At 39.7% G+C, this 25,126-nt stretch overlaps 1 protein-coding gene across 2 annotated transcripts in view; it reads left to right on the top strand.

Moving 5' to 3' along the window:
• The first annotated feature begins 375 nt into the window (after positions 1–375).
• API5 (apoptosis inhibitor 5) overlaps positions 376–25,126 on the top strand; it is a 29,374-nt gene continuing 4,623 nt past the window's right edge. For both annotated transcript variants that reach the window (XM_055301189.1, XM_055301188.1), the window contains exons 1-13: positions 376–566; positions 8,097–8,258; positions 10,332–10,425; positions 10,890–10,955; positions 11,454–11,605; positions 13,399–13,605; positions 14,308–14,412; positions 15,314–15,403; positions 16,586–16,767; positions 17,955–18,048; positions 18,829–18,885; positions 22,531–22,607; positions 23,109–23,245. In XM_055301189.1, the coding sequence (XP_055157164.1) occupies positions 498–566; positions 8,097–8,258; positions 10,332–10,425; positions 10,890–10,955; positions 11,454–11,605; positions 13,399–13,605; positions 14,308–14,412; positions 15,314–15,403; positions 16,586–16,767; positions 17,955–18,048; positions 18,829–18,885; positions 22,531–22,607; positions 23,109–23,245 (1,492 nt within the window). In that variant the 5' untranslated portion in view covers positions 376–497. The remainder of the gene's footprint in view (positions 567–8,096; positions 8,259–10,331; positions 10,426–10,889; positions 10,956–11,453; positions 11,606–13,398; positions 13,606–14,307; positions 14,413–15,313; positions 15,404–16,585; positions 16,768–17,954; positions 18,049–18,828; positions 18,886–22,530; positions 22,608–23,108; positions 23,246–25,126) is intronic.

Here is a 25,126-nt window from a genome sequence, read left to right as displayed (position 1 = left end):
CGCCGCTGAGCCCCCCCGGGGCGCCCCCACGGTGACGATCCTCGTGTGAGCCCAAGTGTCTGCTGACCACTGCGGGAGCGTGCTCTGCACACAGTGAGCTGGCTCGCCCTCTGCGGCTCCCCGCTGGAACCGTCCCAGCCGCCTTCGTGGTCCACGAGCAGACTCGCATCCCCGGGTCGCCCTCCGCGCCGCCGGGAGCCCCTCCACGCCCCCGCCCCCCGCTCCCAGGAGCCCGCGCGGCTGGAGCCGCCGCCGCCCTTTGCACCGCCGGGCGGCAGGGGGCGCTCGCGGCCCCGGCGGCGCGCCGTCCGCCCGTGGAGGCCGCTCCCTGCGCGCCGGGCGCTCCGCAGACGTGGGGGGCGGGGCCGGGCTGAGCGCGGTGACCGGCGGCGGCCCTGGCGGCGGCGGGAGGTGTAAGGGTGCGGGTCGCGGGCTCGGACGGCGGCGGCGGCGGCGAGCGCGACGACAGCGCGACGGGCCCGGGCTTGGCGCTCAGCATGCCGAGCGTGGAGGAGCTTTACCGCAACTACGGCATCCTGGCCGACGCCACGGAGCAAGTGGGCCAGGTGGGTCCCCGCGGCCTGCAGGGCCCGGCGCCCGCGGCCTCCGGCGGCGCCCCCAGGCCCGGCCCCCGCTCCCGCCCCCAGCCGCGCCCCCGCGCCCGCCGCGCCCCCCGCTGCTCCCCGCGCAGCCCCGCCCTCGGCCCGCCAACCGGGAGCTCTCGGGCCGCGACACGGCGAAGCAACAGCGGCCCTGCGCGGGTCGGGGGAAGCGGGAGCGGGGCGCGGGCTGCGGCCTGGAGAGTTCTCTGGGCGCCCCTGGGTCGGGCCCTGGGGGAGGGGATGGGGGATGGGTGCTGGGCCCCCCCCCCCGGGAAGGGGTGAGTGAGGAGGGTGCGGAAGATGGGTGCCCCCCCGGGAAGTGGTGAATAGGAAGGATGGGTGCCCCCCCCAGGAAGTAATAAGAAAGATGGGTGCCCCCCTTCCCCCGGAAAGTAATAAATAAGGATGGGTGCCTCCCCGGAAGGTGGTGAATAACAAGGATGGGTGCCCCCCTTCCCCCGGAAAGTGATAAACAAGAAGGATGGGTGCCCCCCCCCCAGAGTGTTGTGCAGGAGACAGACCCGCGGGACGGGGGTGGCGGGGACAGGCAGCTGTAAACAGCCGCCGCAGGAGCCCCCCGCAGTGTGTCCCCCCCCCGTGTTCTCCCCCGTGTTTTGGGGGAGAAGAAGCGGCTCTCCCAGAAGCACGGCTGATCGGTGTTGTTAGAGATCTTAGGCCGCGTCTTCTCGGTGCTTAGAACCCCGTGTGATTTCCCTGCTCCTCTGTCGGCCGAGTGGGAAGTGGCAGGTCCTGTCGTTGGCCCGGCCCTCCCGGCCCCCTTTTTCTGGACACACGTAATTCAGGTAACTTCTTTCTGAGCCAAACACCACCACCAGAGTTGGGATGTCGGGGCCTTCCTTAAGCTTCCCCCAGAGTTGCAGATTCACCAGCGTAAAGTACCAGGTTACTTTCCTCCCCTGTATATTTCCATCTGTTAGGGAAGTTTGAGGGCTTCAGTGAGAAACGTCCCGAGGGCGTGTTGGAGGATGTAGGACAGGTGAGTGTAGGTCAGCCCCCAGGGAGGAATTCTCGGCCCAGTAAGACAAGATTGGAAAACCTATCATCAGTCATATTTTGATTTCGTCGTCGTTGTTCCTAGCAAGATTTAGTAGTGAAGGTATTCTCCTTCATCGTGATAGAGTTGAGGAAGATGGTGGCAAATTATTCCTGAAGTTGACTTTAGCGCGGATCAGCTGAGGAGATAGGTAGAAGCTAGAACAGTGATTCTCAGTTTGTGGATCTGCCTCCCAAAGACGTATGTCAGGAATTTTTTAGGGAAACTAGAAGCAGTAGACATGGTCATGTCCCATACCTGCGCCCTCACTTTTTGCTGTATAGTAAAAAAAAGTTGACAGCCACCTACTTAGAGTCTTAGGGCAAACAGAATCCAAACTGAAATTTCACAGATCCGTCCTGAATACTTGAGAGTGGCTGACGTTTTCCTTTTAGTGTCATCTTTAATCTTAAATACCAGGTAAGAGTGAGAGTTCTCCCTCAAGACGTTCAAGAAACGTCTTTTTCAAGGCATAAATCTGCTTTCAATTTGGAAAGAGCGTTTAAGAGACAAGTTCGTAAAAAAAAAAAAAAAAAAACGAAGAGGGGCTTTTTCATTCAGGTTTCAGTGAAGGCCCACGGTTTCATTTATTCAGTACATTCTTTGAGCGCCTACCGCGTGCTAAACACTGTGCTAGTTGCTAAAATTTTAGCACGATTCCTTAGCAGGATGTGAGATCGGCACCTTCACGACACTGCAATGACAGCTGTCAGGCAACTGTTTGAGACGAAAAGACCTGTGCATAATGAAGTGCAGGGACTTGTCAGCCTCAGTGAATTCTGCGAGGACTGAAGCTGGCCAAATCGTAGTGGCTACTAATTCTGCTCTATTGTGGAATAACTTTTCCTCTTTTAGAGAAAAATCCTAAAACTGCACACTGAAAAAGATAGTGGGTTTCAGGATATTGCATGTGAATTTTAACTAAAAGCAAGAGCCAACTTAATGGAAGGAACGCCCCTGATGATTTTTTTTTAATTTTTATTTATTTATGATAGTCACACACAGAGAGAGAGAGAGAGGCAGAGACACAGGCAGAGGGAGAAGCAGGCTCCATGCACCGGGAGCCCGATGTGGGATTCGATCCTGGGTCTCCAGGATCGCGCCCTGGGCCAAAGGCAGGCGCCAAACCGCTGTGCCACCCAGGGATCCCTCCCTGATGATTTTTTAATGAGAGTTTACATTCTTAGTGTACCAAACCCTGATTTTCATTTAACTTACAAGGTTTACAGTCAAGGGTCATTTCCTGGCAGGTACCTATCTGGACATTTCGGAGACCATATTTGAATTTTTAGTCTAGAACTTCTAATGTTTATTTTTATCCTTTGTCAAAGAGCTGAGTACCAAGTTGCTCGTGCTGCTGCCATGAAGGGAATGCCCTCTTCACTACTCCTTTGAGAGTAATGCTTTCTGAATATATTAGGAAAAACACAAGTTCTCCGAGGTTTATCGGCAAATTTTCCTCAAACAGATCAGATCTTTCTCTGGATGAACCTCCTTGGCACTGTGAATTCATTTATAGTACTTGAGACTTGTATTTTATTTCCCTGAGAACTTTTCTTATCCCCTTACTAAACTATAAAGTCTTGAGGTTAAGACTCATTTTTTTGTCTCTCTCCTCGCACTGTGCCTTGTTCTTCAGGAGACATTTTTTTCTTTAAAGTAGAAGTACATTCAGAGAAAGAGCAAGTATAATTATATTAATAATAAAGTTAATAATTACACAATGTAATGTGCTATATAATAAATCATACATCAATGTAATTACTGTGCGTACATAATGTAAATGAAGATGAGAACTTTATACGCTCACATCATATATTTAAAGCATGAATGTGTTTTCTAATAAGCAAACTTCAAGTGATAAATTCTAACTGAAGCATAATACAGTGCCTCAAAACCTTCCAGTCTCCCTGTCGTCTTCCCTCCTGTAGCTCCTGTTTTCCACCTACCGTTCAGCTCCTCTTCCCCTACTCGGGTTCTGCTTCTGCTTCCTCAGTTTTCCTTCTTCTGCTGTGTGTTCCTTTACTCCCCAACCCCCTTCCCACTGTACTCTGCTTAGAGCACCCGAATGGCCGTAATAGAGCAAGCTGTGGTCCACTATTTACATTTGTTTCTAATTTTTGCGAATCTATTTAATTTTTAAATGTAGATATATTTAGTTTTGTATTATGTAGTTAAATTTTTTTTTAAGTTAAAAAAAAGAAAAAAGCCAAACCCCTGTGAAGGGACTGGGGCAGTTAGGATGAGCTAAGCTCAGTAATGCCTGAACTCCCAAATTCTCCTTTGTTCTCTTACCTGGGAGTATACCGGCTCTTCACAGAAGAGTGTATGTAGACTGGATGGACTTCTATAAGTTCATGAAATAGCACTCTTGGTGCCTTTTTTTGCATGGTTAGCTAAAATCACAGACCAGCCAAGTTGGTAATCTCTGAAAAATAAGTAAAAGTGTTGTCAATAATGTAATAATGTTGGATGGTGACAGATGGTAACTACACTTAATTGTAGTGAGCACTGAGTAATACGTAGGACTGTCCGATCACTATGTTATACATCTGTATGTCAGCCACATTACATACAAACTAGGTTTATTGAGTTAAGAAAATAGTAAATAAAGCTTGCTTTATCTGTTTTCCTTTTATGTGATACTTGAGAAATATGTTGAAACTACATTGTTCCTTCTCTGAAATAATGTTTAGGGGCGCCTGGGTGGTGCAGTTGGTTAAGCAGCCAGCTCTTGGTTTTGGTTCAGGTCATGGTCTCCAGGTTGTGAGATCGAGGCCCTTGTAGTGCTCTGTGCTGGGCAGTCTGCTTGAGAGTCTCCCTCTCCTCCTGCTCCTCCCACTCCAGCTCACGAGCGTGCCCCCTCCCCCCTCAAATAAATAAATCTTAATAAAGAAAACAGTTGTTTATTTCTTAGAAGCTGCATCCTGGTCTCAAACATGGCTTTACCTGGCATGTCACTGATCACTTAAATATATTGGTTGTGTTTTGACAATCACTGTCACAAATTTTTTTGTTGTAGAAATCTGAACGTGGATCTTACTTTTTACTTGAAAATATTTTAGTGATTTCTTTAGAGTTTGCTTTGTAAATTTGCTGTTAAAAACACACAAATATGTAGTTTCAGGATACATGAAAATATTTACAACTAAAACTTATTAGGATCACGAATCTATCTAGCTGAAATATACTGTTGTAGGAGAAAAAAAAATAAGCAGTACCATGTGGTATTTGGGCACTTTATTATGGTTACACTCTGCCTGTCACTAAATCACTGTGACCACTGAAGATCTCCCTTATATTTTGTTTCCTGCTTTGAAAACTGGAAGTAGTAAGTTTAGGGAGATTTTGTAAAAAGTCTTGTCACTACACTACAGTTGAAGACAAAGAACTGGCAAAGAAGAGCATTTTATTTTGCATTCTATAAAGGGTAATCAGTTTGAAGTCTATTCGTAACATTTATAGAAATTATTTGATAAAACTGATGCCTACCAGTGGTAGAAACTTTGATTTCTGGTTTGAATATGTTAAAATGCTTAACTTGGGGATCCCTGGGTGGCGCAGCGGTTTGGCGCCTGCCTTTGGCCCAGGGCGCGATCCTGGAGACCCGGGATCGAATCCCACATCGGGATCGAATCCCACATGGGCTCCCGGTGCATGGAGCCTGCTTCTCCCTCTGCCTGTGTCTCTGCCTCTCTCTCTCTCTCTCCCTGTGACTATCATAAATAAAAATTTAAAAAAAAATAAAATAAATAAAATGCTTAACTTTTCAAAGCACTTACTGTGTTTGGGATGCTGTATGTCAGTGTACATGCCTGTATGGAGGCTGTATTTAGGACCCAGATTTTACCTTTTATGGTCCTTGATCTGGCAAGGATCTTCCTCTTTCTTCCTCTCTTCTGTTGTTAACAGAGATCTCAGAACTTAAAGAAGCTTGGTACTGGGAAAAGGTCTTGATTGGAGCCCATCAGAACTATGTTCAGATCTGGATCTGCTACTTGACTAGCGATGTAGCTAGCTCTGGACAAATTATTTCACTTTCTGAGCTTTGGTTTTCTCATGCAAAATCTAGGGAGAGTAGTAACACCTAAATCACAGGATTTCTGTGAGGCATGTATACAAGGCATTACTCAGTCCCAGTAGGCTTTGAATACATGTTGCTAATGATTTCTTTTTATTCTATTCAGATTTTTTTTTCTTAGCAAGAGAATGAATTGTTCGAAGTAAGGATTCTTCATTTAATTTTAGACAACGTAAGGAATTTCTTCAAAAGGCTTTATAAGTAAAGCTTTATTTGATTTAAAGGAAATTGGATTTGATACCCTGCAAAGAGTAAGGACATCAAAACTGTTTAAAACTGCGATTTTATGAAGTCTCTCTGGGAGATTGAGGAAACCACAGAATGTACAGTGGTAGAGAAGTTAGCCATAATTTTTCAAACCTTTGCATTAAAAAGCACATAATATACTTTTGAAGTAGTAACTCCTGAAGACTGATTTTGTTTCTGCATTTCATGAAGAAGCAAATTAATTCAGAGAAATTTTTCATATTTAGGAGTTGGTGTTATGTTTAAGATATTAAAAGGAGTCATCAATCGGTTGAATTTTAGTTTTTTAGAACTAATTTTTAGAATTTATGTTTTTTAGATAGGTTGATAGTATTTGAACTTTTAATCTAATATTTTTGCAGAACATATTAAAACCTATGCCTTTAAAAGGTCTCATTGTGACCATAGCCTTTTGATACTAGAACACTATTTTTTTTTAATTTATTTATTTATGATAGTCACACAGAGAGAGAGAGAGAGGCAGAGATACAGGCAGAGGGAGAAGCAGGCTCCATGCACCGGGAGCCCGATATGGGATTCGATCCCGGGTCTCCAGGATCGCGCCCTGAGCCAAAGGCAGGCGCCAAACCGCTGCGCCACCCAGGGATCCCTAGAGCACTATTTTTGATAGTAAAGTCCTTAATTAGGATCCTACTGTACCTAAATAACTTCACATTTTGCTTTACTTTTTTCCACTTAACATAGTATTGTCCATGAGAAAAGTTACTATAAAACTAAAGTTTGGGCAATTCCATAATCCATTGGATTTTTATTGGTTATTTTCCTTTTGGTGGCATGAAGTATCTAAAGCACATCCAAAGCAGTTAGAACATTGTGTTGAACACAGTAAAAACAGTAAGTGCACATTTGGTATTATTATAATGTTTAATGCATTTCAGTAATTAGAAGTTTTATCCATATGTCCGAACAGAAATATATCTATAATCTCAGGATTTATTACTCCTCTTTGCGAGCCTGCTCATTGTCATTTAAGAAAACGACTAGTTTTGGGCACCTGGGTGGCTCATTGGTGGAGTGTCAGCCTGCGGCTCAGGCCGCGACCCCGGAGTCCTGGGATCGAGTCCTGCATGGGGCTGCCTGTGAGGAGCCTGCTTCTCCCTTTGCCTGTGTCTCTGCCTCTCTTTTTGTGTCTCATGAACAAATAAATAAAATATTTTTTTAAAAAAAGAAAGAAAAGGACTAGTTTGGTGGTAAGAGTGTAAGAGGGATTGGGAACTCGTTGACTCTTCACATCATGAGTATCTGAGAGAAGCACTTTTGAAGTTTTTTTTTGAAAGGAAACAAATGAGTGGTATCCAGGTGGCTCATTCGATTAAGCATCCAACTCTTGATTTCAGCTCAGGTCGTGATTTCAGGATTGTGAGGTCAAGCCTCTTGCTTGCTGGGCTCTGCACTGAGCATGGAGTCGGCTGGAGACTCCCTCTCCCTCTTGCCCACCTCCAGTGTGCATGCGTGTGTGCACTTACGTGCATATGCACACTTTCTCTCTTTCTCTCTCATAAATAAGTAAAAGGAAACCAATGAGTTTTGAATGTATTATTCTAATATAAAGTTAAATATGTGACATTAGACTCTATCTAATCCAAGGTTGACTATCTAGAATGAATTGTCGTTTTGTATTATAAAATAAATGAAACTAAAAAAGTTTCCTAACCTTCCTGCTACTGCTTAATTTTAAGATGGTATTCTCTCCACCTTCATCATTGCTAACTGCAATCAGATGAATATGATTAAGTAAACGTAACACAATTCTTTGAGAATTCTATAACATTCTTTATATTTAAACCATGATACCGTCACAAGGTCAGGGTCAGAAATCACTAGTACGAAGGAAGCGTTGGTGTGTCAACAAACTTACTTGCTTTCTCCATTTAAAATTCAAGTCATCCTTCTCTCTTCCCCAATTGACAAATAATGCTTAGGGGGCAGGGGAGAAGATGGTAGGAAGATAGGTGCCCAATTTAAGCAGTAAAACTCCAAAAATAAGCCCTACTTTTTAGCCTATGTAAAACTTTTCTAATTTACAGCAGACTCAAATTTGTTTAGCTTCCCATTCTTAAAAATTGTTTTTCTGCTTTATTCTTTCTTTCAGCATAAAGATGCCTATCAAGTGATACTAGATGGTGTGAAAGGTGGTACAAAGGAAAAAAGATTAGCAGCCCAGTTTATTCCGAAATTCTTTAAACATTTTCCAGAATTGGCTGATTCTGCTATCAATGCACAGTTAGACCTCTGTGAGGATGAAGATGTATCAGTAAGTTTATGATTGATGCTTTGAACAAGCTTTCAGATGTCTCACTTGCCACTTTCAGACTTTTTCTCTGTGCAGCTAATGTAATTGAAGCACCAGTCATATCAGTGCACAATGAAATACCGCAGTGTGGTTCGGCATGATGCCGTACTGAGACTTAAATCTATGTTTAAGAAAATGTATTCTCAAAAAAAGGAAAGGAAATGTATTCTCTCACCACCTCTCAACTGTGAAAAAGGCATAGAATCATAAAATCTTTTGCTTATCTGTTATCACATTTTTTCATGGATTATTATACATTGTGCACATGAAATTTGTTAGTTTTCAATCAATTTGTACTTGCTTAGATATTTAAAATATTAAGTGTTACATCATATAGTTTCAATACCCCTAACTCCTATGCATAGAAAAAATAATAATAATTGGTCTGTGTAATCATTACATGTGACTACTAGAATAAGAATAAATAGTTTTTCCTTGAAACATAATTAACTATCAGCATTTCTGGCTGCTGATACAGGTTCCTTAGAATTTTCAATTATCACCTCCTGGCTTTTCAAATGAAATTAGTGAATTGCCAACATTTTATGCACAATTCGCTAGATACAACTTCTATCCATTTTCATTTCAAACTAAATCAAGACCACAAATTTGGAATTAAGTACAGAATCTATTCACAGATGTTGTATTAAGTAGTTATACTGGAAATTCTATTTTTAAAAATTTTTTTAATAATAAATTTATTTTTTATTGGTGTTCAATTTGCCAACATACAGAATAACACCCAGTGCTCATCCCGTCAAGTGCCCCCCTCAGTGCCCGCCACCTAGTCACCCCCACCCCCCACCCTCCTCCCCTTCCACCACCCCCAGTTCATTTCTATACTGGAAATTCTAAAGTAAATACAGTTACTGGATAGGTCATTGCCACTCTAGCCATCTGTAGTAGATGCCCAAAGATAGTAAAGGCCCAACAGCTATACCGTAATCAGTATATATAAACTATTGTTTATGATCTCAAAACCTGTCTACTCCAATCAGGTAATTTTTTTTTTTTTTTTTTACTTTGCACACTCTTTAGAATAATTATATATTCAACACATAGTTATTGAGTTTCTTCTATGTGCCTGACAACCTGCTTGGCCTTGGCATGAATGATCATATTTAAACTCAACAACCCTTTTTTTATTGGTGTTCAATTTGCCAACATACAGAATAACACCCAGTGCTCATCCTGTCAAGTGCCCCCCTCAGTGCCCGTCACCCATTCACCCCCACCCCCCGCCCCTCCTCCCTTTCCACCACCCCTAGTTCGTTTCCCAGAGTTAGGAGTCTCTCATGTGCTGTCTCCCTTTCTGAGATTTCCTACCCATTTCTCCTTTCCCTTCTATTCCCTTTCACTATTATTTATATTCCCCAAATGAATGAGACCATATAATGTTTGTCCTTCTCCAATTGATTTATTTCTCTCAGCATAATACCCTCCAGTTCCATCCACGCTGAAGCAAATGGTGGGTATTTGTCATTTCTAATGGCTGAGGAATATTCCATTGTATACATAGACCACATTTTCTTTATCCATTCATCTTTCAATGGACACCGAGGCTCCTTCCACAGTTTGGCTATTGTGGCCATTGCTGCTATAAACATCGGGGTGCAGGTGTCCCGGCGTTTCAGTGCATCTGTATCTTTGGGGTAAATCCCCAACAGTGCAATTGCTGGGTCGTAGGGCAGGTCTATTTTTAACTCTTTGAGGAACCTCCACACAGTTTTCCAGAGTGGCTGCACCAGTTCACATTCCCACCAACAGTGCAGGAGGGTTCCCCTTTCTTCACATCCTCTCCAACATTTGTGGTTTCCTGCCTTGTTAATTTTCCCCATTCTCACTGGGGTGAGGTGGGATCTCATTGTGGTTTTGATTTGTTCCAATCAGGTAATTGTATTTAACATCACTTCCTACCACACTTTTAATTATACTGTGAAGCTTGAATATTAATTTGGAGTAAATTATTTCTAAAACTGCTAGAAGTCTCTGTTGATCATATTTGGTTAATTTTTTGTTTGAAATTATATTCAGATTCGACGGCAAGCAATTAAAGAGCTGCCTCAGTTTGCCACTGGAGAAAATCTTCCCCGAGTGGCAGATATACTAACCCAACTTCTGCAGACAGGTAAGGAATTCTCTTATTATTACTCTTTTATCTAAATGTAACTTGTCTTTGAAAAAATGACTCTTTTTAGCTTTTTTTTTCTTTGTGACTGAAGAGTATTACCTCTAATCGAAATTAAAGTTCTTTTTTTTTCATTCAGTAGTAGGAAGCTTATTGGATTACCTAATTCCTAATGTTTTTATTTGTTTTTAATTCTGCTTATAAGACATAGTGATTCTTTTGGGAATTTTGATGTATCATGATTTTTCTCCCCAATTTCCTGTAGTTTTCTTAATTGTACTATCTTAACATAAAGCTTTCCCTGATATAAGGTATGTTTTCTTGGTACTTGAGAAGAATGCTTAGTTATATGTCTGCTTTCAATATAATCTGTGAGAAACTATGCTGAACCTTAGATCTGAAAATAAAGCAAGTATTTTTTCATTCATTGCATTCATACATTGTACTACTTGTTCTTTATCCAGATGACTCTGCAGAATTTAACTTAGTGAACAACGCCCTGTTAAGTATATTTAAGATGGATGCAAAAGGTAAGGGCCCACTTGTGCTTGATGTGTTAAAAAATAATAATAATTGACATTATTCAATAAGGATTAAAGTCAGATTCACCCACTGATCTATTTCATAAAAGTTCTAAGTGTTCTTTTAAAAAGCTGCTTGGTAAAGATATTTGTGACTCAAAAAACCAGCAGAAGTAATTGCAAAAACAGATACAACTTTCCATTAGAAATCTGTTGGAAGACTCCCTTTCCCACATTAAAGAGATTCTCTAAAATACCTTAGTTTATTTTTATTAATAATAATTAAAAAGAAAGTCATTCTCAAGCTGATTCTGAATACATGAACAATTGCATGTGATTACTGTTATGGTTGGGGCTGTAGAAATTTCTAACTAATTTAGCCAGAAGCCGTGATATTCAGACTGCTTATTAACTCACCAGAAAAGAAATACTGTTAAATGAGTTAAACAGGAAAACTCTATTAAGATATAGAACTGACTTGCTACACACGAGTGTTTTGTCTTGCAGGGACTTTAGGTGGCTTGTTTAGCCAAATACTTCAAGGAGAGGACATTGTTAGAGAACGGGCAATCAAATTCCTTTCTACAAAACTTAAGACTTTACCAGATGAAGTCTTAACAAAGGAAGTAGAGGAACTTATACTAACTGAATCCAAAAAGGTAAGCTTTAGTCATCATTTGGCAAGACTTCTCTAAAACAAAAGAGTGTATTTGAAATTAGCAGTATTCATTAATGCTGTATGTAGCTTATGTATAAAATGATATATTCCATTAGAACCGTCACAGAATGTCAAGCCTTTTCTTATATTTTGCACTTTAGTCACCACTAATGATGAATCAGCATGTTGATTTAAAGGGATGTGATCACATTTAAATCTTTCTCATGGTGTTAACCCTTCAAATATATGTATTCTTAAGGATTCTGTACAAATCATTTCCTGCAGGAAATTTTACCTAATTTCCATTCCTCTCCCCAATTTTAGGATATTCTTCTGTAGTATTCTGGGTCATTTCAAAATGACAAGGAAATATATTGAAATGTCTGGTTTTTTGTCTTACCCCTTATGACTGTAGCCCAGGATACCATGCTTATCTGTGCTCCCAGCATCTAGTGTAGTTAGAGATGCTAAGATTTGCAAGATGTGTCACAGCTAACTTTTCACTCATAAAGTGCCAAAGTTTGAAAATCTTTGCTTTTATATATATGTTCAGGAAAATTCAACTGTCTCTAACAGTACCACTGACTTGCTTACTAATAAGATTTCTTCAATAAGAGCGAATGGAGCAGCTCTCCAGCTGGGAATATCAACATTTCACCCATGCCCCAGCTAGTAAAACAGTGGAGTACGTTATGATTGCTCGTTTCTTTGGTCCGTGAACAGAAAGGCTTAGACCTACTCATGCAGGGGACGCCTGGGCGGCTCAGCGGTTGGGAGTCTGTCTGCCTTTGGCTCAGGGTGTGATCCCAGGATCTAGGAATCAAGTCCCCCATCAGGCTCCCTGCAGGGTGCCTGCTTCTCCCTCTGCCTGTGTCTCTGCCTCTCTCTTGTGTCTCTCATGAATGAATAAATAAAATCTAAAAAAAAAGATCTACTCCTGCAAAGCACTTAAGACTTGCATGATCTCCTAATTTGTATACAGTTGCCATATTAATGTGAGTTAATTGGCTAATTGATTTATTGCTGCTTTTGTTTATTTTTAAAGATTTTATTTAATCTCTATACCTCATGTGGGGCTTGAATTTACAACCCCAAGATGTATGCATGCTCTACCTACTGAGCCAACCAGGTTCCCCGAGCTGCTTTTATTTTATTTTTTAAGATTTTATTTATTTATTCATGAGAGACACAGAGAGGGAGAGGCAGAGACACAGGCAAGGGAGAAGCAGGCTCCCCGCAGGAAGCCCGACGTGGGACTCGATCCTGGGTCTCCAGGATCACACCCCAGGCCGAAGGCAGGTGCTAGACCGCTGAGCCACCCGGGCTGCCCACCGAGCTGCTTTTAAATACCAGAAATTGAATCTGATTTGACAGTTGAGTACAGAATTCTACTTTTTTTGCTTACCACCCCAAAAAGAGCCTTTTTAGACTGATTTTTCTTAGCCGTTCTCCTATGAAATTCTAATGCCACAGATATATCTATTTATGCATAGTTTGTGTATCTGTACTTTATCCATTAAAATAAGAAAAAAAGTACAATTTCCCAGGAACCAACTTTTGCCCTTTTGGAGACAATGCAGCACCCCACCGAGAACACATAGTGTACTCTAAAGGTAAATTGACTGAAGCTAAAAGTTGTCCTCTCATCAGTATTTCAGAAATATTAATAGTAATCTGACTTCAGTAACTGAAGTAAATTCCTTAGACTGTTTCAATATTGATCTTTCCTAAAAAAAAAAAAAATACTGATCATTCCTATTTATAGTACTATAATTCCAAATTACCTCTTTCTAGGTCCTAGAAGATGTGACTGGTGAAGAATTTGTCCTGTTCATGAAGATACTATCTGGGTTAAAAAGCTTACAGACAGTGAGTGGAAGACAGCAGCTCGTAGAGTTGGTGGCTGAACAGGCTGACCTAGAACAAACCTTCAACCCCTCGGACCCTGACTGTGTGGACAGGCTCTTACAGTGCACTCGGCAGGCGGTGCCCCTCTTCTCTGTGAGCTCTTTGTTTTACACACTTGTTTTACACTTGTAGCTTTAATACTTTGATTACTCTATTGAAGCTGGTATTTCTGTAGATACTCCCTTGAGTGTTCTCCACAAACTTTTGCATAAAGTAGTAACACAGTGGAGGGAATATTACTTTATTGAGGCCTTAGTGGGGTTGGAGAGATCCCAAAACCACAAGAAATTTCTTTAAGGTCTTGTTTAGAGACATTTTTAAAGTCTAGAGGATTTTGCATCATACTTTATGGTTTGGCTGAGTTCTTAAAGCATTTGGTTTAGTAATTTAGCTTTTTCAAAAAAAATTGTAACAGATTGTTGTCCTAGGTAAATAAGCTCTTTATCTCTGGCTTTGTGATTCCCCTGGGCATGAGTCTTCCAGGATGTGCATAGAATCATTTGAAAAACACTCCTCCTTTCTCCTTTTTGAACAGTCTACAAAATTCAATGCTAAAATATCCCCAGAAATTTGACATGATTATTGAGGAAAACAGATAGATGTCCCAGTGCTCCAGGTTACTTTGCAACAGTGTATATTGCCTACAAAGGTTGCTTCTGGGGTATGCACTGTATTGTATTTATAGCACAGTACTTGATGTTGTCATGCTCAGCATTTATTAAATAATATACTATTCTATGTGAAAGACTGTCCCCCCCCTTTTTTGACAACTCATTGTTCTTTGGATTTTTACAGAAAAATGTGCATTCCACAAGGTTTGTGACTTACTTCTGTGAGCAGGTTCTCCCCAACCTCAGTTCCTTGACTACCCCAGTGGAGGGTCTTGATATACAGTTGGAGGTAAGAGAAAAATGTCTTCTTTAGTACTAAAAAGGCATTCCCATATTTTAACAAAAATATAAGCCACTAAGGTAGAGACCTGATTCTAAGAGAGTAAAGGTGTGAGAGCTAGCTAGTAATCTGTCTCAGGGTTAATCACATAGGAATGCTTTATGAATTTAATGAAAGTTTGTTGCATTGGGAAAGCACTGCCTGTAGTGTTCATGATTCTCTTTCTCTTTGTAGCTTTAATACTTTTAAATAAGGTGCTTAATTCAAGACTGTTCCTATCTCTATCCATAATTGATAGAATCATATTTAAACTGGCTTAACACAAAATATCCTTTATCCCTACTCCAGTATAGTTGATGACTCTCTCCCTTGTATCTGAACATACATAATATATAATGTACATATACTTTTTTTCCACAGCACATGTAACACTTCACATTTATCTCACATTTAACTGACTCATCTCCATAGCCCCAGAGTCTAGTGCAGAGTCTGATTCTGAAAGGCACTTAATAATGATTGTTGAATTGAGCTGAAATGTGGAAATGTATGTGCCATTTTCTCATAGGTTTTTGGAATACACAAGAGTCCCACTGTGTACAGACACTGTCATTTGCTTCAGATGTCCTGGGTTTGGCTTATTAGAGTGGGATTGAGTAAGGAGAGATGGACCTCAAGAATACTTGAAATTACCAATACTTTGAGTTAGTGTCCAGAGACTAACTTTAATAGCAAATGAAGCCCGTTCTAAATGTAAATAATTCTTTGCTGTTAAGAGTTTTCCTAAGTGTCTCTTCATAGTACAATATTAAGCTATAGCAGAAAGTCTTAAAAAGTTACCTAGAATCATTATTTTACAGCCCTTGCTCATTCAAAAAAAATGCTATTAACAGTGAATTCTGTATTTTAGGTATTGAAACTCTTGGCAGAAATGAGTTCATTTTGTGGTGACATGGAAAAGCTAGAAACAAATTTAAGGAAACTATTTGACAAGTTATTGGTAAGGACTTTTTTTCTTTTCTTATGGCATAGTCAGTGTGTAATCCCAGAGTCTAATAGTGTGGTATAATTTCTAGAGAACCAACTTTTGAAATTCAGATTGGGTAGAGTAATTAGAATGATTCTAGCAGGTGTTTTTAGTTGTTCGGGCCACATGTTCTCTGCTTTTAAAAGAAAATCTTTGGTATTTCTTTTGTTGTTGATGCTTTGCATAAAAGATAACACAGGGTTTTTATAGTAGATCTTTTTGGTATTCCTTTATCAAAATATTTTTCACATTTGCTCCAGGTTGCTGCACAAGGCCAAGTAGCTATAGCTGCTAGGAAATAAAGTCATTCAAGTCATAATTTTGGAGAAAATAGGCCATCTGCTAAAATCATTTTCAGCATCACCAAGTGATTTCCTTGTTGGATGTAAGCACTTGTATACCTGACACAATGAGTGATAAGCATTAGACCTGTAATGTGATGAATGGAGTCATCCAGCATCTGGAGCTCTTCCAGACATGTAACCCCTACCAGGGACTCACAGCACTGGTATCGAATGCATTTGGCAGTACTTGTAATGTAACGAGAGTCAAACAATGTAGGAAAATGTTCATAAAACATTTTTGGAATTAGCTTAATAAAATGGTTAAAAGCATCAGCTTTTGGTGGCAAATCTAGATTGAATCCTGATTCTTCAGCTTACTGTTTCACCATAGAATAATTACAGGGGCGTGTGGGTGGTTCAGTGGTTGAGCGCCTGCCTTTGGCTCAGGGCATGACCCCGGGGTCCCAGGATCGAGTCCCATGTCGGGCTCCTGCAAGGAGCCTTCTTCTTCCTCTGCCTGTGTCTCTGCCTCTCTCTGTGTCTCTCATGAAGAAATAAATAAAATGTTTAAAAAAAAATTACCTACACTCAGAACTTCCTTCATTTGTATAAGTGTTTAATAAAGGTTATCTACTTCACTGTCAGTAATAATAGTAGTAATAGTGGTGGTGGTGGTAGCAACAGCTATCTAATGTCGAGGAGGCTAGATCATTGATCCAAAAAGTAGAAAGGATAGCTTACCTAAATTTCTGATTTTGGTAGTTTTTAATGCTTCATGCCTTAAAAGCATGCCCTGCAGTTACTTCACTGTATGTTTATAATTAGAGCATTTATAGCAGATTGCAAATATCTCTATATTTTCATCTCTTAGGAGTACATGCCTCTCCCTCCAGAAGAAGCAGAAAATGGGGAGAATGCTGGTAATGAAGAACCCAAGCTGCAGTTCAGCTATGTGGAATGTTTGTTGTACAGCTTCCATCAGCTGGGCAGAAAACTTCCAGATTTTTTAACAGCCAAGCTAAATGCAGAAAAACTGAAAGATTTTAAAATTAGGTGATGTATAATTGAAGTGGTCCGATTGTTGGCAAAGATGATGGCTATCTTGATATTCCCTTGGTTTTCTTTTCCTTTTACAAGAGCTGTCTCCCAACCCTGCCTTACCCCGTGGGACAAAATGGAACACCCTCAAAACAGGAATGTATATAAACCTGTGGCATAACAAATCCAGGTCAGGGAAGGAACTTTTTCAAAAACAGACTCACTCTCCTCACTTGCTTTATAATCTTTTTTTTTTTTTTTTTTTTTTTTTACTTGCTTTATAATCTTGAGCAGGTTCCCAACCTAACTCCCAGATCTTCCTCAGCAGTTACTTAAATGATAACAGCACCTGCCTCATTGAGCGCAGTGCCTGGCACATCATGGATACTCTGTAAACTCGTGGTTAATGTCTTAGAGTGTTCTAGAGGAGCAACACTAGAGAAATCATACGTTATTTTCATGAACACATTTCATATTGAATCATTTTATTAACAACTTCACATCTTAAACTTTGAAATGCTTGGCCACTTGCATCATCTGTTACCATCCTCTACTCTTTGGTAAGACAATGGTTTAATACTTGGTAAAACATTTGATCAGAAGCAGCAAGTTAAGCAATAACTCCAAACATTAAAAAAAAATGATGCCAGGTTATTAAGCAGAGTTCCTGGAAGGCTATATACTGCCTTCACTTGAAAAAGGTATTACTTTGAAGTCTTTGAGATTTATGTGTGTTTATAATAAATTCTCCAATCTGCGGTTTGGTTTTATTTTTAACTAGACCTTGAGGGTCAGACACATCCCTTGTTAGCAGGTAAATACTTAGAGGTTAAAGTGACTTGTCCAAGGTCACTTGACCTTCAGTTGGCCACTGAAAGAGTAGAACCCAGGCCACCTGATTCTTATCCATGGCTCCTGAAGTTGGTTCACTCTGACCATGCCTTGCATTTTGACATAACAAGAACAGTGTTACAAATCTTTCCCTGCCAGGTTGAGTGTGGATTTACTCGCATTTTTGGTAAAGGAAAACTGCTTTTATTTCACTTATTTATGTATCTCTTGTGATCATATATTGGTAATTTTTAAAATTCCTTTAAAAATTATCTTTACTGTTAAGAACATTTAGCTATAGTAGAAGATTCTCTGTTTAAAAGCAAAGTTGACAAAGTGATTTGCTAATTAGCCAATGCTTGTTTATTTAGGCTGCAGTACTTTGCACGGGGTCTACAGGTTTATATCCGACAACTTCGCTTGGCTCTGCAGGGTAAAACAGGCGAGGCCTTAAAAACAGAAGAGGTAAGAATACTGGGTCACATCTTATAAGGAAATTTCTTTTTAATAGCCAGCATATAGTACATATCCAGGCTCGATTCTTATGTTGAAATGTAACATTTGACTGTATTTGAACTGGTAATACAAGTCTTTGTTGAAGACACAGGATAATGTTAGAAGAGTGTCTGCCTATTTATTTGCTAAGCTATATTTTTATCCTTGTTGAAATATTTCAAATATTTCCAAGTTTGTGAAGTGTTACCAAACTTAGATACATACCAGTCTTTCACTAGGCTCTCTTTAGTACATTTTGTTCAAATATTTAATTGACGTTTGTGATATTTTAATTTTACCTTTTTGAAAACCAAATACCAATTTACATTGAAAAAAAGATTAAATTGCCAATTCTGTACCAGACTATATGTGTGTTTGTGTTGGGATTTTTGCATTTCTCCGACCTCACCTGTTCTGATCAATCTTCATCCCAGTTCTAATGAGATAGTAAATTTTCATTATGTCTTCCTGTAACTTAAGCTGATGACTTTTAAAACAACCCCTATGTGAATTTGAGCTGTCCTTCACTCATTTTTTCAAATAAATGATGATAACACTTTAATGTTCTAACCTGTCAAGGGAACATAAAGATTATTTGCTTTCTTTGCCATCTCTACACTCATTTAGAGTCTAGAAGTGGGAATAAGCAGAAATGATCCTGAAAAAAAGTGTAATGATTCTAGTTCTATATGGGAATGGGATATGCTTCCTAAAAGTTATTGGCACTTTAATTTTGTTTTCCTTTTGCAGAACAAGATTAAAGTTGTTGCACTGAAAATAACAAATAATATTAATGTTTTAATCAAGGTAAGTGGGTTGGGGTTTTTTTTTGGGGGGGGGTGTCTGGTTTTGTTTTTTTTGCTTTTTTTTTTTTTATTTTTAGCATTCCTTTCTTACCCAGTCCTTCCAGCTACCTAGAAAGTGCAAGAGGCTATCCATGTGTCTTTAGGTCTTTAATGGTACCGTTAAAGGGGAAATACCATTGTATTCCAGATGTTTGGCCTTTTAAGGCTTTATGCTTTTTACAATACCAAGTGCCATTGCTGTAGCTATCATAAAGTCATATATTTTGTTTTATTTAAAAGTTATTGCAAAAACACTGCAAACAAAAGGAGGCCTGCAGATTTTCTGTGGCCCAAAGCATTGGAGCAAAGACATTTAGACTCAGAAATTTCACTGATTTAAGTTCTAGTGGTCTGTTAGTTCCTTTCAAATGGCCAGTAAAACCCTGCTTTGCTTACATTAAGGATGGACGAGCCTGTGTGGCCCATGAAATGTTTCCCTGTGGTCTTTTCTGTTAACTGTCTATGTAATAAATTGAGAGCTTTCTGTACTGTAGGCTAAGATCTTACCTTACTATTAAAGCATAATATCCTTCAGCTCTATTTACCCTCCCCAGGTATCCATTAACCCAACAAAAGACAATGGAGGGGGAGATCACAACAAAGTAACCATCATCTATTTCTAGAAGTTAACAGTATTATAGCCAGGTAGAAAAAAAGAAATAATATTTCTAACACCTAGAGCACAAAGCTTGACAGTAACAAAATTAGGACTAATGGTAAACCCTAACACTAATCTGGTAAAAATTAAAAATCCCATGCAATAATTACTTTTAATCAGAAGAGAGAAACTTTTCAGAGAATGCAACAGTGAAACAGTAAGGGGTGAGTGTCATGGAAAGAGAAGAGGTATGAATGCTCTTATCTCCTGAGAAAATGTTTATAACAGAAACCATTTACTCTTTTTTTTTTTTTTTCAATTTAAATTCAAGTTAGTTAACATAAGTGTAGTACTGGTTTCAGAAGTAGAATTCAGTGACTTAGTACTTACATAAAACACCCTGTGTTCATCCCAACAAGTGCCTTTGTTTTTTTAGGTTTTATTTATTTATTTGAGTGAGAGATAGATAGCAAGAGAGAGCATGAGGGAAAGGCGGACAGAGAATTGGGCTCTTTGCTAAGGAAGGGCTCAATCTCAGGCCCCAGGGACTATGTCCTGAGCAGAGGGAAGATGCTTAACTGACTCATCCAGGTGCCCCCAAGTGTCTTTTTTTGTGCCCATCACTCTTTTAGGTCGTCCCTCTTTTTTTTTTTTTTAAGATTTTATTTATTTATTCATGAGGGAGACAGAGAGAGGGGCAGAGACACAGGCAGAGGGAGAAGCAGGCTCTATGCAGGGAGCCCAGCCCGATGGAGGACTTGATCCCAGGACCCCGGGGTCACACCCTGAGCTGAAGGCAGGCGCTCAACCACTGAGCCACCCAGGGATCCCCATAGCTCATCCATCTTAACTATAGAGTCTCTTAGGGTTTGCCTCCCTATTTTTATCTTACTTTATTTTTCCTTCCCTTTCCCTGTCTCTATTTTGTTTCCTAAATTCCACATATGTCTCCCTCCTCCTCAGTCTCTGCCTCTCTCTCTCTATGTCTATCATAAATAAATAATAAATAAATAAATCTTTTTTTAAAAAAATTTCCACATATGAATGAAATCATATTTCTTTTTCTGATTTATTTCACTTAGCATACTACATTCCAGTTCCACCCACATTGTTGCAAATGGCAAGATTTCATTCTTTTTGATGGCTGAGTAATATTCCAGTGTGTGTGTGTGTGTGTGTGTGTGTGTGTGTGTGTGTGTAGCTACATACACACACCATCTTTATCCATTCATCATCAGTCAGTGGACATTTGAGCTCTTCCCATAATCATAGCCACCACTTATTTCAAACTTAAAAATAGTAATTTCAAACCATGAATTCATATATTAAAATGTGAGATTTTTTGAGGAATAATTTACACACGTCACTGTATACAACATGATTAGCATACATATATAGTGAAATGATTACCACAAATAAATTTATTTATTTATCTATTTATTTATTTATTTTAAGGATTTTATTTATTCATGAGAGACACAGAGAGAGAGGCAGAGACACAAGCAGAGGGAGAAGCAGGCTCCCTGCAGGGGAACCCAATGTGGGACTTGATCCTAGGTCTCCAGGATCATGCCCTGGGCCGAAGGCAGACAACCGCTGAGCCACCCAGGCATCCCAATTTTCTCATTTAGATACAGTAAAATCCCTTCCTTAATAACAGTATCATATGCTAAATCAGTACAGTTAGAAGCTTCAAGCATTTTTGATCCAAAGGACTTTACTACTGACTAATTCCCTACCTTTATCTGGCATAGTAAGTAGACTTCAGTTTCATGTAGTAGAAGGTGCTTTTTATTAGTATATTTAACGGTGGAAAGAACACAGTTTTGTTTTGTTTTTTAAGATTTTATTTATTTATTCATAGAGACACAGAGAGAGAGAGAGAGAGAGAGAGGCAGAGACACAGGCAGAGGCAGAAGCAGGCTCCATGCAGGGAGCCTGACGTGGGACTCGATCCTGGGTCTCCATGGTCACGCCCTGGGCTGCAGGCGGTGCTAAACCGCTGAGCCACCCAGGCTGCCCAAGAACACAGTTCAATCAAATTTTACATGTATATAAAAATCAGAATGGGGCACCTGAGTGGCTTAGTCAGTTGGGTGTCCAACTCTTGGTTTTGGTCCAGGCCATGATCTCCAGGTCATAGGACTGAGCCCCACATGGGGCTCTGCCCCCAGTGCAGAGTCTGCTCCTGCTTACTCTCTCTTCCTCTCTCTCAAATAAATAAAATCTTAAAAAAAAAAAAAAAAGGGACACCTGGGTGGCTCAGTAGTTGAGCATCTGCCTTCAGCTCAGGGCATAATCCCCGGGGTCCCAGGATCGAGTCCCACATCGAGCTTCCCGCGGGGAGCCGGATTCTCGCTCTGCCTGTGTCTCTGCCTTTCTCTGTGTCTCTCATGTTTTAAAAAGAATCAAAAACTGATAAGAAATGTTAGGCAAAATACTAAGAATAAATACGTTTAGACAATCCAAGTTTTGAGGATAGCATATTAGGTTATTTCATTTCTGGATTACTTTATCATTTAAATTCAGCAAACATTTGCATTACCACGTACTAACATATTTAAGTCTTGTGAGTTTTTTCTTACTGGTAATTTATAGATCTTTAGGAATATGATTAGCCAGGTCTTTAGTTTTCTAATTGTGTTCAAATTTTTAACCACTTAAAAGTCTGCAAAAGCAAATGCAGATTATATTATACCATTCTTTTTCCCTTAAAGCATCTTGGTGACTGCATCTGTGCAAAAATCTAAAAAAAAGAAAAAAAAAATTAGCTACAGTTGAAGGTGATGTACACAAAATGACATTAATGAAGTGTAATAGGTGCAATTTATAAACATAATTGTGTTTGTTTTTTCTCTTGCAATTTTTTTTTAGGTGAACAGGAAGGATAGATCAGAGCTTACTCTCTCCTAAAGTTTGTCTTTAAGATGTCTCCATGTTTCCTGCCCGCACCATCCCCCCCCATACCACCAAATATATTAAAAATCTTGTCTCATTTTGTCTTTTCAGGATCTCTTCCACATTCCTCCTTCTTATAAAAGCACAGTAACATTGTCCTGGAAACCTGTACAGAAGGTTGAAATTGGGTAAGATATATTTAAACGAGATTTAAGTATTCTAATATTCAGGATTTATAAGTATGAAAACCTGAATTCTGTTGTTTGGTACCTTATCAGTAATCAATAATCTTAATAAGATGTTAAACTATGAGTATTAGAAGCATGACTTAAGATATAAGGTCTAATTGCAGTATGTATGGAATAAACTAGTGGAATACAACCCTGGAATTTTCAGGCTTGTCTGTTCCTATGACATAACTAGACTTCTGACAAGTTTTACAAACTCAGTCACTTGACCTTACAGTCTTTGTAGCTACATATTCCAGATTATTTTAAAGCCTTGTAAATGCCCTCTGGTATTGTCTGTATAACTAAGGCACAGTTAATTTCTTAACTCAAAAGTTATTTCCTTTTTTCTGATGTGAGTATCATCTTTAGGATGTCTTTTTGTGACTGATACACTAAATTACAAGTGTATTAATAGTGTCCGGTAATAGAATTTTTTTATTGCCGTTCTTACCATTGTAGGCAAAAGAGAGCCAATGAAGATACAACTTCCGGTTCACCACCCAAGAAATCTCCAGCAGGACCAAAAAGGGATGCCAGGCAGATATATAATCCTCCTAGTGGGAAATATAGCAGCAATTTGGGCAACTTTAATTATGGTGAGCGTTTCCGTTTGGGTACAAGCAATATGAGAAATTAGAAATTGTGTCATAGTTGATTTTAATAATGATCTATACTAACATATACCTCTTTCCACGGACTTTTCTGAATTAGCTTGGGGAACTAGAGCTGTTGGGGTAACAAGTTCCCCTGTTCCTATCTAACCCTCCCTGGTGGGCTCACTGACTTGAGCATGCAATACTTAGAAAAGAACTTAGAAAAATATGCCTCTTGTATTCAGAGGAAGGAACAAAACAATGGACGTTGGCATGAAGCATCCATTCTTGGTTTTCCTTGTAACTTCAAGACAAGACATTGAGTGCATTCTCCCTCGGGAGTAGATATAGCTGCTGACAGATGTGGTGATCTTAATGATCCCTCTTGGACCTTATCTGCCTCCTGCTTGTCCTTCCATCTTCTTAAGTATTTCAAAAGGAGAAGGCATGGAAGTGGAATCAAATGTTTAAGAGTGTCATCTGGCAAGGAAGATGTGTCTTGTTGCAGTCTCTCCCTCTTGCCCAGAGTGCAGACTCCATCTCCGTGTTAGCCATTGGTGCCAGGAAAGCTTCCCACTTGGTCCTTTCTCTCCCGCTGCTGTGGAAGAAGCGAGGTTTGGCTCGTTTGACCTCATAGATGCTTTCAAAGAAGAATGAATGAAAATATCACCAAGTCCTCTCCTTGATCCTGCTTTAAGAAGACCGAGGTTAATAATACAACCACATATGCTTATGACTGGTCTTACCAGTCAGAATTAATTTTGCAGTAATTATTCTTAAAGCACATTCTGAAACACATACTCTTTATAATCGTTTACAAGGTAAAATAATCATGACATTAAAGTCTTCGTGCAAAAGCTAAATTCCTTTAATACCTGAGCAGATTATAGAAAGGCAGTTTTTAGATTGTGAAATGACCCTTCCACTCCACTCAAAGATCACTGAGTTCTTTTAACTTGTTATGTAAATTGCATTTCCTAGCCTCTCTTCTTACTTGAAAAATAGGGAAACACAGAACTCTTACAAACTTCAAGTAAAAAGGGGGGAGAGAATATCTGTGAAAACATTTTGTAAATGGAAAGGATTCTACTACTTCATTGCAACAAAGATTGTTTTCACTTGTATGATTTAATGTGGTGTCTATCAGAATTATTCTTAAAATCAACTATTTTCTCAATACTACCCTCATTTGAGTTAAACGAAAGTAATTAGGAGCTATGGCAATACAAAGAGAATTGTGTTGTCACTTAGGCAGGTGAGTTACTCTGGAGGTTCCATGAGGATTCTGCGCTATGAAGCTCATTGCCTGCCTGGTCTGAGAATCCAGTGACATAGTGCATGTGAAAAAGAGATGAGAAAAATGCAAAGCCTTTGCTGGTAATTGTTTTTCACTGTCAGTAAAGAAAATCTGAATCCCTTACAACTTCAGTTGTTCATAGTCCTCAAAGTAACAAGGGCAGAACAAACATGCCTGTGAATTGTCGTTTTTGTCTGATATTAACAGCACTTTAATATTCCTTTTTTTTTTTTTTTTTAGATTTTATTTATTTATCCATGAGAGACACACACACACACAGAGAGAGAGAGAGGCAGAGGGAGAAGCAGGCTCCATCCTGGGACTCCCAAGATCATGCCCTGAGCCAAAGGCAGATGCTTAACCACTGAGCCACCCAGACACCCCCACTTTAATATTCCTAAAAGGGTCGATCTTGTTATTTAGGGTAGCGGTCATAAACAGAATTACAAAACAAACTAAACAATGACTCTTTATTAGAAAGTAGCAGCAAAATTTCTGGTAGCATTTTACATTTTGGAGTTGTATGTTAATAGGTTATAGTATTCTCACAGTAGCAATTTCAAGAGTTTTCTTGGCTTTCTTTTACT

Source organism: Nyctereutes procyonoides, unplaced genomic scaffold (assembly GCF_905146905.1).
Source record: "Nyctereutes procyonoides isolate TBG_1078 unplaced genomic scaffold, NYPRO_anot_genome, whole genome shotgun sequence".
Lineage (NCBI taxonomy): Eukaryota > Metazoa > Chordata > Mammalia > Carnivora > Canidae > Nyctereutes > Nyctereutes procyonoides.
Note: the sequence above shows the minus strand (reverse complement) of the source record. Positions and strands in the feature narration are given on the sequence as shown.